This window comes from Chrysemys picta, chromosome 7 (assembly GCF_011386835.1).
Source record: "Chrysemys picta bellii isolate R12L10 chromosome 7, ASM1138683v2, whole genome shotgun sequence".
NCBI lineage: Eukaryota > Metazoa > Chordata > Testudines > Emydidae > Chrysemys > Chrysemys picta.
The window spans coordinates 87,082,567-87,099,821 of NC_088797.1; the positions used below are offsets into that span (position 1 = coordinate 87,082,567).

Consider the following 17,255-nt stretch of genomic DNA (forward strand, 5'->3'; position numbering starts at 1 on the left):
GACCAGCGGCAGTAAAGAAGACCCTATCAAGAGGGCCCCAACTTAGCAGACACACAAAGGGGATAAAGAAGTGGCTTCTGGCAACTGTGTGACACACAGAACACAATAGCTGTGGTGCTTGCACCCAGTCTGGCACTTTAAAGGGGGAATTGGTTTCAGAGCAAGAGAAGGCTGCTTTCCCCTGCCTCTATGTAGGGCACAGTATTACCAACCACAGGCATTCCAAAGTCATGAGTCAGGCCCCCTCAAAGTCATGAGATTTGAAAAATAATATATTTTGGGTTCTTCTTATTTGCTTTCCATTTTCCGAACCTTTTGGACGTCATGTTTTCTAGCTTTTCTCCACAACTATGAGGGCTAGAAACTTACTTCAAAACAAACAAAAAAATAAAATGATGAGATTCTCATGCAATAACAGGAGCTAGGGCTTTAAGACAGATACCAAATACCTTCATTTTCATGATGTAACATTTCTTATGGCAACAGGCAAGGCTTTCATTCTTCAGGCATGTACTGACTCTTTGCTAGGTCCAACCGCACCTGTCATGTTAGGGATCGTTTTATGTCTACACTGCAAAAATAGATAACAATTGTTCTTTGCTGTGTAGTGTTAAGTGGACTGCAGATACATTTTGGTGCAACGGCATGCAGATCCTGTGGTGCATATACCAATCCATCTGTCTTTATAGCAGCACTGCTACTATCCAAAGCCCACTGAATCAATGGAAAGACTCTCGTTGACTTTTATGGACTTTGGATAAGGTCGTCATAGAGAAGAGCTCTGGTTCAGGGAGAAGATAGCGCACTTTGACTTTCCTTCTCTCTGGTGTGCTCATGCAGGAATGATGCTTGGTGAGAAGGGGAATCTAGAGCTCTACTGAGAAATATGCCCCACTGGTGAAAAATAAAATCACAATCCACTTCAGTCACAGGCCTACACATGGCTGGGGCGTAGCAGACCCATTCAAAGGAAATACAAAACAGCCTCCTTCATTCAGGAAGAAACCCTATTTTGTGTTCTAGGCTCTCGTTCCTCAAGCTCAAAGGACTAGAAATGCTGTGGAAACAGCAAATAAAATCCTGGACCCACTGAAGTCAGTGGCAAAACTCCCACTGACTTCATCAAGGCCAGGATTTCACTCAGCATCAGTAGCCTCTCTGTGGTGTGGAAGGGAGTCCCATAGTTCAGTCAATAGCACCATCTACTCTGGTCAAGTAAACTATATCATGGAAAGGAGTCCCAGCCAATCCTTCTTAGCTGGAAAGATAGCTGGGCTATGCCATGGGACGAAGAGTTACTGCACTTTATTTGTTTTAAAAAAAAAAAGTACTTAATTTCATGTAGACCAATTTCTAGAGTAGATGAAATTTTCCAAATTTTGATTTTGCAATGAAAGTTTTATTAAAATATGGGATGAATTTTACACAAAAAAGTCATTCTACTTTCTGGTAAGCATAGAGCTGAGCAACATTTTCTGAATTTCAAAATTGGGATGAAGTTTGAGATTTTGACAAAAAAGGATGAATTCCGCACAAAATTTCCCCCCATTTTTCAACCTGCTCAAGTAATTTCTAGTTGTTCTTTCCCAAGTCCTTCCCTTTTCTCACACACACAAAAAGGATATTTCTAAACATAGCTACAATGGGCAAGTAAGTATTAATTTCACTCAACTGCAGTTGTCATATTTAAAGAAATAGACATGTTCTTTCCTTACACCCCTAGTACCACCTTTAATTATTAGACCAGAAGGGATTTTAGAAGAGCAATGTGTGCTGTTTGCCTATGCTGAGTGACATGCAGAAAGTAATCGCAATGCACTTAGCCAACTTCACTGATTTGCACTGAGCCCCTTTCTAGTTCTCAAGCATTAGCACAACAGAGCTATTGTGTCTGGATTCCCAACACTGCAGCAAAGTGACAAAACTTACTCCAGATTGAAAGGAACAAGGCTTAAAAAAGATTAAACAAAACCAATTTAAGTGTACCTGAAAGTGTTCTCGTTTGCAATAGGGGCTATGAAATCTTTTGATACAAATCCTAAATGTTACACATAAATGGCATCCCTAGAATCCAGCCCCTTGCTCACAGCAGATTCCAGGGTGGGAGCTCAAAAAAAAGACAGGCATCACCAGGAATAACCACATGAAGGGTTTAAAGTGTGTTGTGGGTGAAAATATAACAGAGACTGGTGAAAGCACGGGAACAGAATCTGGTTCCACCACAGCCCAGACTTCTTGAGGATCAGTAATCCCAGCTGCCATCACTCACTTCCACGGTCTCTCTTTTTCACCCTTGTTTAAATAGGAATACATGGAACACCCAGTTGGGAAAGAAGGAAGTTACCCCCTGCTGTTTCCTCTTTAACAGGTACTGTGGGTGCCTGTGTACATCTGCCTCTCTTCCCAAGTAGCCAGCAGAGGCGAGTCAGTTCAATCACAATGGAGCCTAGAAAGGCCTTCAGGGGAAAACAACCTTTTTGGGGACAAATAAAGCAGGTTTTCATTAACAATCAGATCAGGGCAACAGCTCAGCCTCAAACTGGGAAAACAAACCGAGATCAAGGTCACCGAGAAGGTCCAGGGCAGTCGCTCTCCAGCTTTCTCTGCAGCAATCCTAAATCCTGAGCACCTGGAGGAACACCCAAGGGATTCTGAGGTGTTGTTATCCTCCGATGGAATGTCCACTCCCAACACCAGCTACTGCACTTGGACTCCTCTTTACTTCAACCCTCCCCATCCACAGGGGAAAGCTTTACCAGAGTCAAACTCTACTGCTTCTTCTTTAATGCACCCACACACGCGCACATGCACACCCCTCTCTTCATCAGCGGAGAAACAAGTATCTCTGTCATGAAAGAGATAAAGAGTTACAGTGAGATTATTGCAGCTAGATCGTGCAAGGTGAGAATTATTTCCAGGCCATGCATCATTATCAACATCACAGCTTCTTGGGTAAATCATTTATATAAGACTGGGAGAAGGCAAGCGAGGGGGAGGGGGTCGAGGTCCTTGCATGTGGGCTGGTGATCAGGAGTGTGCTATTGTGTGCAGGATGCATGTGAATGAGTGTCAGCATACTTGGGGAGCGAAGGAGGGAGTGTGTAGACAGTAACAGAGTGGTGTTTGCTGAACAGCACTGAATTAAACCCACATTGCTAAAGAGATGCTAATACGCACTCTTTGTTGCAGGGGAGAAATGTGCAAGTTTCCACTGACTCTGCTGCTGTTATGTAGAAGGGAAGGAAAGAGGCAAACAAAAGAGAAAGATGAAGAGAAGAGGAAAGACAAGACCTGGGGGGGTTGGGGTGAGAAGAGATTTGTAATTTATAACTCCACTTCAGCAAATGTTTTCACTAACATTAGCATTGCTAAAGCTGAAAGGACATAAGCGAATAAGAAACAGCAGGAACCTGTGGCTTTACGGCACTAACATCTGCTGTAATGAACTCCTCGCAGACTCGTTACAGCCCCTTCCATCATCACCTCAGTGCTTGCCACTTCCTGCCTGCTCTCCAGACACACTGCCAGCAAATCCAGGAACCCAAATATTAGCCATGTGGGCGCCTTTTTGGTGACGGCATCAAGCCACTCAGCCAGGCCTGTGTGTCTTTTGAAAGAAAGGAAGAATGAAAGAACGAAAGAAAGAAAGAAAAAGTAGCTCAGAATGTGGAACTCCCATTTACCTACAGGAATCACACTGCATGCCAGCTCATGTTAAAATACACCATAAAGGGGGAAGTCATGGAACTAGTGACTTTAAAGTGTCATTACAATCAGAAAAGAAACTAAGTAAAGAGACCATCTTACTCAATACAGATCTGCTCCCTGGAGTCGTCCAGTCATATGAGCTCTCTTTCCTGACAAACTTTTATTCCTGTTAGCATCACACAGCTAGTGCAGCAAAGGGAAAGGGACCTGGATTCCAATCTGGTCTGTACAGCATCAGCTTCACTGCCCTTCAGGGTCTAACTGTAGAATCTGTCTCCTATGTTACCACCAGTCATACAGGACACAACTTGACTTTTCAGGCTGTGTTTGCAGAGTTGCTGGTTAGAAAAATCTTTAGATTTGCAAGCAAAGAAAATGGCACCTGAAGTCCTAAACACAGAACCCCACGGTGTCATTTTCACAGCTTCACTGTTCTTAATAGAAACATTTAGTTTAATGAGACAGCAAGAGGGGACCTGCTTTTTATTTTAGGAAGGGGACGCAGTCCAAGAATAAGGGGGGGGGGGCAATAGACAACATAGGAGAAGTTCAAACACCGCTGATTTCAGCCAAGCAGGTCTCTTTCCTATGCAATTTCTGGCTTCACTGACTGGTCAATCTAATGTCTCTCTCCCTTTGCCATACAGTTGCAATGACATCACTTGGGAGGAATTCCACTGGGATTCACATAATCAGCATGTAGAATTCCATAGGCATCCACTTTCCAATTAGTTTGGGATAATGGTGCTAGCTTATTTTGTTACTGCACTGTCTTCCCAATAGTTTGCCTGGGGTCTATTATGAAAGGGTCAAACTGAAAACTACAGATCCTCAATTAAGGCTCTCTAGCTCAGAGGATCCAGAGGTGCCCCTGGCTGTGTATTTGGGGCTATGGTGCCTGAAGAAGCCTACACCTTAATGTACCCATATCAGGTAGGCAAGGGCCTGCAATCCTGGCTGGGGACAAGAAGTTTCCTTCTCTTTCCTGTTACCTTTTCTGTATATTAATGGGCAAGAGACCCAGGGGTAAGACCCCTTCAAAAAGTGATGAAAGTGCAAAACTGACAGCGCTGGAGAAAACCTAGCATGGTGCAGGCAGTGCTGTGAAACTTTCATCATACAGCTCTGCTCATGCATCTCAATCCTGACCTGCTATTTTAATCCTAGGCTCCCAGAGATTCCATCTCTGTCAAGTAGGATAAACACCAGTGTATCTATTTTTTTAAAGCCATCTGCGTGTTGGCCCATATCTTTGTCAAACAGAAGCGATGGTGTTACCTTGCAATAAACAATCAGAGGTTCACGCTGTTTCTGGTACAGCATGGTAGTCAGTGTCACAACATCACACTCCATTTTTTCACAGCCACTACACAACCCACATAGAGTTGGCACTGAGGTGTGGGGGAAGAAAGAGGGAGAGGGAAAAAGGTACCCTAGAGAGCTTGTGATCCTTGTTCCAAGTTGTACATGCCAATTCTAACAAAAACCAAATGCACAACAAAATCAGCTCCGTGTCACAGAATGGCAATGAATTCCCATCAAGCAAACCTTATGATCGGGGTGGTAGTAACATTTTCTGGAGCAACAAAGAAACTCAAAGGAAGGAATACTCCTACTGTTTCTCTACTGAAAGCTCTCGAAAGATAAATAAAACCCTAAACATCACTTCCCTCTTTAACAGAAAATACAGCGCAATAAAAAATATTAAAGTTCTCTTCCATTAAAAAGAAGAGAATAAATCTCTCCTGTCAGGCCTCATATTCAACTTTTCCCCACCCTGTTTTTAATTCCTTTTCTTCCTTTAATTATACTTTAACTCTGAGTTTAGTGCTCACAAAACTAGAGGACAGATAGCGTCAGACAGACTGGGCAGGACAGGAGCTGTATGACCTTCCCACACATATAGATCTAATCCAATGCTTTTCTTTCTAAACCTGCACTCAGCCTGCTATTCCAGTCTTGGGCACCCACACAGTTCTGCCACCATGCTTCAATCTTGACCTGCAGCACCCCATTCTAATCCGCATCCTGAGCCCTGCAGCTCTGACAATGCACCTAAATCCTGACCTGCAGCACCCTTACTAATCCCAGTTCCCCTGGCCTCTGTTCAACTTTGCCAACGCACTGAAATCCTGACTTGCACCACACTATTATATTCCAATAGATTGAGTCTCCCTGAAGCACACAGTGCTAACCGTGCCAGAATATTTGTGTGGTTTTTTTCCCTTGTCTTTGTAGTCCCTAAATGGACAAACATTCCCTATTATGGGTCAAGCTTGCAAACAACCAACTCATTTTCACTTATGCTGACCCAGGACTGAAATCTAATGTCAGTCTCTAGAAGCAAAGGTCCAGCTCATTAAAACTAGTCCATCCCCCCAACCCTTATTTCCCCTCCCCCACATTGTAAACAGTACCTTTGTAAAAGATAAATCTTCCTAAGTGAAGCATGCTGAGGGGTTAAATCTTCTAGTTGAGAAACACTCTCAAAATTCCTACTCATCTTTAATTACCCTTTAAAATGAAGGCTTGGTTCATTTTCCTGTAAGATCACATTGTCAAAAAATGCTTTTAACAAGACGAGGACAAATCTGCACAACATCCAGTTCTGGTGACACACACCTACCACATTCCATTGTCATCCTCTTTCTTCACAATATGGGAGGAAAATGACCAGCTATGTTAGTTAGGCTTTAAAGTTTCAACAAAGATTACAAGCTGTCTGCTTGTCACAGGCGGACAGGCCACTCCAAAGGTCTGACATTTATAGTTATGGTCTCTTCCAAACTCCACAGCCATCAAACTTTATAGAGCCTCACTTTTGAGATCTAAAGCTGAAGACATCTTTTTATATCTGCACTTAAAGGGAAAACACTCGCACCTTTATTTTCCTTTTGCTGGAGGGTGACAAAGGATAAATGGTGCAGAATCAAGAGATAAAGAGAGGCCAGGCATCAAAAGTAAAGTCATTCTGGGTAGCATGCAGCTGAATTTTATCATAGGAACCAGGGATGGGGGTAGGAAACAGGATACATGCTCCTTAGTTATTTGGGGGGGAGGAGGGGAAATCACAAACACACACAAACAACTTGAAGGGCTCACTTTAAATGACTCATGATCACCAGATCTGTTTGCCCCTAGGAAATTTTGGGAGCTGTTAGAAAAGGCTTAGGTAACTTAGTCTGACCATGGCAGCCTGATTTACAAAATTAAGATCAAGTATGAGAAGAACATGATTCAATTCCATGTTTGAATCAATAAGAAATCAGAGTCCATAATTAAAAGGTAATTCTAGAGTTCAGTGGTTGCAATGATTACTACATTGGCCTTTTTTTATTCCCACAGTAAGAAGCCCCTATGCCCATAATTCGAACTGCACCTCTAGTTTTTCCGGATTATTGAATAGAATGAAATTGTAAGCAGGGATGTAATTCTCCCTGCCAACAAAACAAAACAAAACATCAGTAAGAATATGAATCACAAAGTTGAGTTAATAGCAGGGGCAGCTTGCAAGTCACCCACTCAGTTGGGCTTCCTTGTCTCCCTTCCTCTCCCTCATCCGTGGCCTCCAAATCATCATTTTCAAAGAAATGCACCTTAGTTATTAATATTAATTCAAAACAGGCCCACTTTCTCCATTCAGTGTCTCCATATTGTGCGGGGGCCCAATCCCATGCTTCTTGCACACCCAAGTTTCCCATTGAGTTCAGTGGGTGTTTTGGGTGCACAAAGAACGCAGAATTGAGCCTTTGATTTGGAATATCTGCTCTATTGCTTTACTTCTCTTTAATTTGTAGTACTGCACATTCGTAAACATACTCTGAATGTTCTTAAGCCAGTGCTCCTATTTCACATTCCTGAATCCCTTTAAACAATGTTCTCCATTCAGTACTGAACCTTCCCCCTATCATTAACTGCAACTTCAAAATACATCTTTAAATACCAGACTCTGGACAGATTATAATTAGCCAAGATCAAATTATAAGTGTTGCAACTTTTTAGAACTGTAACAAACACTGAACTAGAAAAGAAAGGCACTCAGCCTATGAGACTAGCAAAATATTAGCTGCTGCACAGGGTAGCAACCATTGCCAATTATAAATATTTAACTAGACACAAATTGTCACCAATATAGTCTTTGCATATCTGTCCTTCAATTTAGCCTTAGATTTCAAAACTGTCTGACATACAAAAAATTCCATCTGTTGTTCTAAAGCTCTGCCAAAAAGCAGGTCTCAGATACACAGAACAGCTTAAAGATGGACCAGTGTTCTCATAGTAGATCATGCATTGGCCTGAGAGAGAATCCCTTTTCCTTTGGACCAGTAACTTAAGAGTCTGTTACACTTTTCTACAGCACATGATACAAAAGGATTAAGAAGCACAAAAACATGTGGTGTACCTACCTAATTAGATAGTGTACTGTCTCCTTCCCTTCCACCACAGAAAGGTCTCTTTAATATACAGGCAGAACATAACATACACAGTCATCAGCAATCCGATAGGCAAAAATGTCAATGATCCACTGGAAGAGGACTTTGACTCACCCTCCTGACACTAGAGGGTCAAAACTTCTACACTGTTTCTTACTGCAAAAGTAATCTGACCATCTGAAAGGTCCAAACTCTGGTCCCCTCTTTCCCCTGGAATTTGAGGCCTTCAGCAGTAAATACTGCAGCTAAAAAGGCAAAACTAATACTGCTCATTCATTCTCCAACTCCTTTCTAGTTTCATCTGAAGATATTTATTTTCTCCCTTGCCTAGACCTCTTAATTCTTCCCACTATAATTATTTACCTTAGAGGAAAGCATCTGAGGTTGTGTAGTTCATATGAAAGATATTATACAAACAAGGGCCTTTGAGTAACATCTTATTCCAGGATTAGACATGGAACTAATCCTGAAGTAAGATGCTACTCAGCAAACCTAAGGAGTGGCAGAGTCAGCTACTAAAGTTGAACTGTATTTCTGCAAACGTGAGCATGCTCCTATTTCCCTTGCATGAGACCCTTTTACTACCTGTGCTCACCGGTGGATCGCCTCAAGGGCTTCAATGAGACTATTGTCAACTGAGGCAAAGGTGGAAGAACAGGGCCCATAGTTTGAGGGGTTGGAAATGCACTGGCAGGCCCTATTCCCACTTCTTTACTCACGGTCTTACAAGTAACTGATGGGCTGAACAAACATTTTTTAAACCCCCTTTTAGAGGTATTTAATGGTGTCATTCTTTCTCTGTGCCACCATTTAACATCCATGTCCAATTTGCCTTCCTCTTCTACCAACAGTTTCCAACTTCATAAAAACAACAATCAAAGTAAAAACCCACTTCTCAAATGCTACACCCCGAATCCAAAGTAATCTCCTGCCTGGGGCTACCCTTGAGTGTGAAGCATTTTCACTTGTGCAAAATTAATCAACGAGGTAACCAAAAGTACGGGAAGAGTTAGTGAATAACCCTCTTCCCCTCTCTGGCCGGACTGAAATAGCTTGGTTTCTTCCAGCTCCCCCTAAATCACTAGTTAGGGAGTAGTGGGAAACCAGCCCGGTGCAGATGTGGAATAATTTGCTCCAGTTTTCTCTCCAAATAGAATGGGAACGTTTCTCGGTTTTCAATGACTTAAAAACGGCTCAGCCTCGGAAGCCGCCACGGGGCCAGCAAAGCAGCGATTTTCCTGACGGCGAGCCTGTTATTAAAGCCCAGCTCGCATTCCTGCCGCCGCTGAACAGCGCGGACCCAGCCGGAGGCAGAAGGGAACAAACGTGCACTTCAGAAGCCGAGAGCGAGGGCAAACTTTGGAGGGGCTCCGGGGGGCTGCCTCCCCTGTGGGCGCCCAGCCCGACCCCGGCGGAGAGAGAAGGCCGGCGGTGGCCGGGCGCACAGGCGCCGCGGCTCGTTCATACCATCTTGTTGATTCGGTTCCTTACCTGCTCCGCAGCGCCCGAAGTTGCAGTGCAGCATCAGAGCCAGGAGCAGCACCCCGGGCGCGGAGACGGCCCGGCTCCGAGCTGAAGGCATCGCTCCCCGGCTGAGCGTCTGTGTCCGTCCCCTCGGGGCTGGCTCCCAGGCTCCTTCCTTCTCCTCGGCTGCCTGCTTCGCCCCGAGCCCCCCAGCTCCCCGGCACTTCCCCGGCCCGGGATCGCCTCCTCCCGACGCGCTTGGGGGACGCGGGTCTCGGCAAGGCGAGGGAGGCGAGCCCGGGGAAGGGTCCCGCCCCTGCCGCTGGATCCCGCCGGTGCCAGGCTGGGCAGCTCCCCTCCCAAGTTGGGTGCCAAGGAGAGCGTGTCAGAGGAGCGGCCGCTGGGTGCGCATCACTGCAGGCTCCTCCTGCCGCCGCCTCCCTGCCCGGGCGCTGCGTCTAGCACGGCACTTGCATCCTGCCCCCAGCCCGGCTCCTGCCACACTGCCAAGGTGTCCCGCACGCTGGAGCCCAGGCGCAGGGGGGCGGCGGGGGGCCACGAGGGGGAGCCGACAGCCGCAGCAGCGGCGTGGGCAGGGCGCAGGGGGGCGGCAGGGAGTTCGGAACGGCCCACGCCGCTCCGGCAGCAACGCGCAGCGGAAAACCCGGCTGGCTGGATCCGCAGTGAAAGCCGGAGCTGGAGCCGCTCGGCACTTCCCTCCAGCCCGCTTGGAACCTCTTCGCCCGTCAATTTCTTTTCTGCCTCCCCCTTTTCCCTTTCCTCAATGGCCCACATCTTCCTCCCTCATGCCGCGTCCCTCAAGCCCCCCCCTTCCCCTCAGCTCGCTCTCAGCTTTATACATTATTACATGCAGTGAGCTTCTAGCGCCTCTCCCCCGCGATACATTGTGGGTCTAGCTAGCCATGGGGTCGGCAGACTTTCAGAAGTGGTGTGCCCAGTCTTCATTTATTCACTCTGATTTAAGGTTTCGTGTGCCAGTAATATATTTGAACGATTTTAGAAGGTCTCTCTCTCTCTAGAAGTCTATAATATATAACTAAACTATTATTGTATGTAAACTAAATAAGGTTTTTTTAAATGTTTAAGAAGCTTCATATAAAATTAGATTAAAATGCAGAGCCCCCAGACCGGTGGCTAGGACCCAGGCAGTGTGAGTGCCACTGAAAATCAGCTCCCGAGCTGCCTTTGACATACGTGCCATAGGTTGCCTACCCCTGAACACACCACTCCCTTGTGCTTGGATTTGGTGGTGGTTACTGTACAAACATACTCCAGAGCTGCTCTTTCCTCGCATGCTCCAGGTGGAGCCGGACAGAACATCACACCTGAAAAACCCTTAAGAACACTTTTATTTCTCTCTTCCTTTATCCTCCTATCAGTCACTTAATGTGTCCCTCGCGCATTCTGTGATGTTTTCCAATGCTTCCTGCCCTCTTCCTTTTCTTTAGTCAATACTTCATTTTCCATTAGATTTTTTTCCTAATTAAAAAATCAGTCCAGCTGTTTCCAAAACAATCCTCAGTTCCCACTGGCCTTTGCTTCCTGCTGCTTTCACATGCACCGTATCTATGGAGTATGGGGGAGAAGGGGGTTGTAGTGGATGAGTACAGCACCCGTACGTGACATAAATTCTTTGTCTGGAGGAGGAGACGTCCAACTGAGAGACGTGGAAACAAGGGAGGAAACATTGCGGGAGGGTGGGGAAGCTAACGTGATCTGTCAATTTTAGGTGCCCTTCCTATGGTCCCGAACAAATTTCCCTTGAAATGAAATTTAGGAGCAGAAGGGAGGAGATCCTGAAAGGGATTGGCCTTCCTGGGCTCCCTTCCTTTTCTTGTAGGTCTGATGAGCCCTGAAACAAGCTGTACGGTGTTTTAGATTTAAAACTTAAAAAAAAAAGTCACTGGGTTTTCAAAGTATTAGGAGGCACTCTTAGCTTGCCTGATTTATTTTTATTTTATTTTATTTGGTCTGCAACAGATCAAAGTAAAATAGATTAACAGTGGAGACATCCAGAGCAGAGAAATTCTAACCACCTTTCCCCCCTCAAAAAAAAAATCTGAAAAGGACAATTAGGGTGAGTTGATGGGCTGCTTGCGCTCTGCTGATTGCTTTATGTGACCTTATTCGTGCCCAGAGTGGAATTATTGCCTTCCGTGAAGGGGATTTGGGGGGGAGGTAGCAGAATTGGCCGGAATAAGCATCCACACCGTGCTGTTCTGAACCTTCGTTAGAAGCTTCCGAGGTATCTGTTACGTTTAATTCTTCCAGTTCCCTAGGCAGAGAGAGTGTAGCAGGTCTGGTGCTTCTCCTACTGTTTATTGCTTAGGGGGAAAGGGATCTGGATCTCTATCCAAGCAAAGCCTCTTCTGTTTGATTAAAAGGGGGCGGTGGAGGGGACGCTTCTTTCGTTTGTCTCCCCTTGGCATCTACTGTATTTCTCTTTCACAACTTTCCTGAACTGGATCATCATGGAATACAAGGAGACTCGTGAGCAGGTTCCCTTTCCTCCCCTCCCTTACCGACCGCCATCTCTCGGAGCGACCCCCAAAGTAGGGGGCCGGCGAAAGGACAGGAGTTGGCCTGATTCTTCAATTTTCACCATTGTAGTAAGTGGCAGGAGAATCAGACCCACTCTCTATACATTCCCCATACACCCTGGCCCGCCTCCCGCTCCTCCAGATTAGATAGCCACGTTTCCCTTTGGCCTGAACAATTCTACAGGGCAGGGAAGGTGCCTGAGTTATCAGCGATCTGATGCCTGCCCTTGATGTCGTTCTAGTGCAGAATGAAGTGATTGCGCTGGCGCCATGCAAGGCGGGTTAGGACCGAAAAAGCTCGACAATTACTTGCAACTTGTACAGTTTCATCCACCGACCCAGACCAATGGGTTCTCTAGAGCTCGCGCCAACACAAGTGCCTGCGCCAGATCAGGGACCTGAGTCTGCAGGTTGCTTGGGGGCGAATATCTTTAGTTGCATGTTGGTTCAGGGGGAGTTTAGCAGAAAGGGAGAGTGTAAAAATACACCCCACGCAAACAATCATTTGGGGGAAGAGAAACAATAACTAATCCCTGACTCCCCTTCCCCTGCCCCTCCCCTCAATGCAATTCCACACTTGCTCGGAACATATTTCCTCCCACAGCTTTGTGAAGAGTTACAACAGCGGGGCACTCCTCCAGCAGGCAGCAATTACAGCGAACCGTTCTGGGGGGGTCCCCGGTCAGGTTTCACTCCTTTGGAGGACGCGGCGAGCGATGTACCTGGCTCTTTTTCTTTATTGACTTTTGAAAGTACTCCACAGAACCGCGCAGCCTGGGCTTGCCAGCCGGAAACTAAGGGGAAAGATCTGACCGGTCAAACTTTCCAGGGAGAAGTGGAGCACTCCGCTGCATGTTGTGGGTGTGCCGTTTTCTCAAACAAGAAACCTTCGCGGTGGTTTAATACAGTCCATGCATTTTTGTCCTGATTTCGAAATAAATAATAATAATAATAATATCGACATATTTATTGCAGAGACATGTTTTCCCCCATTATTTTGAACTTACCCCCCTATTCATCCCCTCCAAATTGTTAAAGCAACTAACTTGGTTCCGTATGTTTCACTGACTCTGGCGGTATCCTTACAACATGCCAGCGGGACTATGAAGTGGATCGGGTTTTTAAATGCTGTGTGGGAAGAGGCAGCTCCCCCTCCCCACCCCGCCAAACACGCAGACAAGCCGGGTGGATCCCCTTCATAATTTGATGCGGAGTGAAAAGCTAATGGGATATTACTGCAGACCTTATTGAAGGGGTGATTTAGCGTCAGCTAACAATAATGACAAGTTTTGGCTTGTAATTTTAAAGCTTTGCGCTGTTGCAAAGTCAAATGAAGAGAAAGCAGCTCTCAGTTTCCACTGGGTTTTTCCTGACACAGTTATTAATGAAACACAGAAAACAATGATGGACCTCAATGATCAATGGGGCGTCTGGTGCCAGCAGTTCTGTTGTTTCTCTGCGCTGCACCATTTCAGTTTGGGCTGGTCTCAGCTAAAAGATATGACAGATGTTTATTTAAGTAAGAACCTCAAAAACAGTAAGAACAGCTTGATATTAAGAACTCCCCTTCCTACTGCTGTTCTGCAGTAGTAAAAAATCAGCACCAGGGGGAGCTCTGCAACTTTAACCACTCCAGTGTATTCTCCGGATAGAGGGGAAGTCACTGCTTAAAGGCTCCCATCCAGTCCCTAGATCTGTTGCATATGGTTTCTCCCAATCTCCGGCAAGAGACAGTAGGTGTCTTTTTTTGTTGTGGCCCTCAGGCATCATTCTACCAAAGAAGATCAAACAGCACAACCAACTTTCGAATAGGCACTTTCGAAAATGTCAGCGTCAGTTTCTCAGGAGATGCATGAAAAAGTCCAGCCAAACTTCAGTTTGAATGCACTCATTTGACTTTAACAATGGTGAATTGTTAACGCAGCACCTTCCCACTTGTCAGTTTGAGCCAGGTAAAACTCAAAGATTATCTTTGCACCCACAAGGTCTTTTAAGAGTTACTTCAACTGGGCCAGAGAGCACCCTGGGGATGGAAGATGCTTTTCCTGTTGAACATTTATTTATTGTGCCTACAAAAGTGCTTACCAAGGGGGAAAACACTTAGAGAATAATATTTTAACACATTAAGACAATGTGTGACTCTCGGGGTAAGTTTGTTGCCTGTTAGTTGGGTGCTTGCCCTCGGCCTACTTGATTGAAGTTTATAGTGTGGTCTTTGTGCTGAGCCTAGCCAAACTCTGCTCCCTAATCCCTTTAGGATCTTTGACAAGGGGGCAGGACTGTCTCAGGGAGAACAGAGATTTAAAAAGACAGCTCCTCAGCTACCCGAGATAGCAAGCAGGGAGCAGCAACTGGGAGTTTTGTGAGGGAGCTTGAGAGCCAGATACACCTAATAAACATTCTTTAAACGTAGGCAAATAAAAAAACCCAAACAACAAAAAATGCTTCAAAAGTAAAAATAATGCGGGCAGAAGGGAGGGAACTGGGGCTATCTAGTTTATTGCACTGACTGCAGCATATGATTGCCTACCTTGTGGGGAGATGGCATATGTGTGCATTGGTGCAAGTAACTCATGGCCATCAGAGACCAACTATGGACTTTTGAGACCAGAGTAGCTGAACTGGTGGAGCTAAGGGAGATGGACAGGTACATGGATGAGACTTTCTGGGACACAGTAGAGTGGTCCCATCCCCAGCCTGCCAGCCACTTTGCTGAGGAGTATGAAAGTCTTGGGGAAGGAGAACATCAAGCTGGAGTGGAGGAAATGATCCCATGGTTCCTCCCAGATGATGTCATGGTATTCTCTCACACTAAGGGTACCTCTCTGTGGGAGGGCACCCCAATTATTAGGAATATAGTTTGTGAGTATATATATTATTAGGAATATATATATTTTTTGACAGGCAGAACCACATGGTGAATTGTTTTCTGGGTCTGAAGGTTGTGGACCTTTCAAGACATCTAGATAGACTTATGTGCAGTGCTGTGGAGGAGCCAGAGGTGGTGGTACATGGAGGTACCAATAATATAAGGTAGGAGAGAGGTCCTCCTGGAGGCCAAATTTAGGCTGCTAGATAAGAGATTAAAGTCCAGGCCCTCCATGTCTCTGAAATGCTTCCACATCCACATGCAGGGACAGTTAGACTGGCAGAACTGCACAATCTCAATATGTGGATGAGGCAATGCTGTTTGGAGGAGGGATTTAGCTTTATTAGGAACTGAAGAAGCTTTTGGGAAAGGAGGAGCCTGTATAGGAAGCATGGGCTCCACCTAAACCGAAACGGATCCAGATTGCTGGCATGTAAAATTAAAAAGGTCATAGAGTAGTTTTTAAACTAAGGACTGTAGGGAAACCAACAGATGTGAAGGGGAGGATTTATGAAAGGTGATTCTTTATATCCTAGTAAAAAGGAGAGGATCAAAGTTGATAAAGTATGGGTAGAAACTGAAGAGAAACATATCCACATATCTATTCAAGGGACATGATCATAAGACCTAATCACATCAGCCACACCATCAGGGGCTCGTTCACCTGCACATCTACCAATGTGATATATGCCATCCTGTGCCAGCAATGCCCCTCTGCCATGTACATTGGAGAAACTGGACAGTTTCTACGCAAATGAATAAATGGACCCAAATCAGACATCAAGAATTGTAACATTCAAAAACCAGTAGGAGAGCACTTCAGTCTCCTTAGACACTCAATAACAGACTTAAAAGTGGCAATTCTTCAACAAAAAAATGTCAAAACCAGACTTCAGTGAGAAACTGCAGAACTGGAATTAATTTGCAAACTTGACACCATCAAATTAGGCCTGAATAAAGACTGGGAGTGGCTAGGTCACTACAAAAAATAATTTTCCCTCTGTTGATACTGACACTTTCTTGTCAACTGTTGAGAATGGGCCACATCCACCCTAATTGAATTGGCCTCGTTAGCACTGACCCCCCACTTGGTAAGGCAACTTTTCATGTGCTGTATATTTATACCTGCTTACTGGATTTTTCCCTCCATACATCTGATGAAGTGGGTTATAGCCCACGAAAGCTTATGCCCAAATAAATTTGTTAGTCTCTAAGGTGCCACAAGGACTCCTCATTGTTTTTGAAGAGAAACAGTAAAACAAAAAAGAATCCCATTCAATTACATCTCATGAAGGCAGACAACTAAATATTGACAAATTTTGTGAGTACTTGTATACAAATGCTAGAAGTCTAAACACTAAGATGGGTGAACTGGAGTGCCTGGTATTAAATGAGGATATTGATGTAACAGACATCGCAGAAACTTGATCGAACGTTGCTAATCAATGGGTAGTAATACCAGGGTACAAAATATATAGGAATGACAGAGTAGGTTGTGCTGGTGAGAGAATAGCACTATATATGTGAAAGAAAGCATAGAGTTAAATATAGTAAAAATGTGAAATTAATCAAATTGTACCATAGAATCTCTATTGGTAGAAATTCCATGCTTGAATAACAAGAGTAGACCAGTAGGAATATACTACCATCCACCTGACCAGGATGGTGACAGTGATTGGGAAATGCTCAGAGAGATTAGAGAGGCTACACAAACAGAAAACTCAATAATAATGGGGCATTTCACCTATCCCCATATAAACTGGGTACATGTCACCTCCAGATGGGATGCTGAGATCAAATTTCTAGACACCATTAATAACTAATTCTTGGAGCAACTAGTCCTGGAACCCACAAGTGGAGAGACAATTCTTGATTTAGTCCTAAGTGGAACATAGGATCTGGTCCAAGAGGTGGAATATAGCTGAACCACTCAGTAATAGGGAGCAGGATGTAATTAAATTTAACATTCTTGTAGGGGAGATAAATACCAAAGAATTGCAACACAGTAGCATTTAACTTCAAAAAGGAGATCTACACAACAAATGAGGAAGCTAGTTAAACAGAAATTAAAAGGAATAATCATGAGAATGAAATGCTTGCAAATTCATGGAAATGAAACACGATAATAGAGACTCAATCTATATGTATATCCCAATTAAAAAAAAATGTAAGAGGACCAAAAAATACGACCATGGCTACATAGCAGAATAAAAGAGGCAG

General features: G+C 44.7%; 1 protein-coding gene across 1 annotated transcript in view; it reads right to left on the reverse strand.

Annotated features, from left to right (window-relative positions):
- The window catches only part of UNC5B (unc-5 netrin receptor B), a 152,253-nt gene extending 142,270 nt beyond the window's left edge, over positions 1-9,983 (reverse strand). The window contains 1 exon segment of the mRNA XM_005281868.5: positions 9,633-9,983. Coding sequence (XP_005281925.2) covers positions 9,633-9,723 — 91 coding nt within the window. The 5' untranslated portion in view covers positions 9,724-9,983.
- Between the last annotated feature and the right edge of the window lie 7,272 nt (positions 9,984-17,255).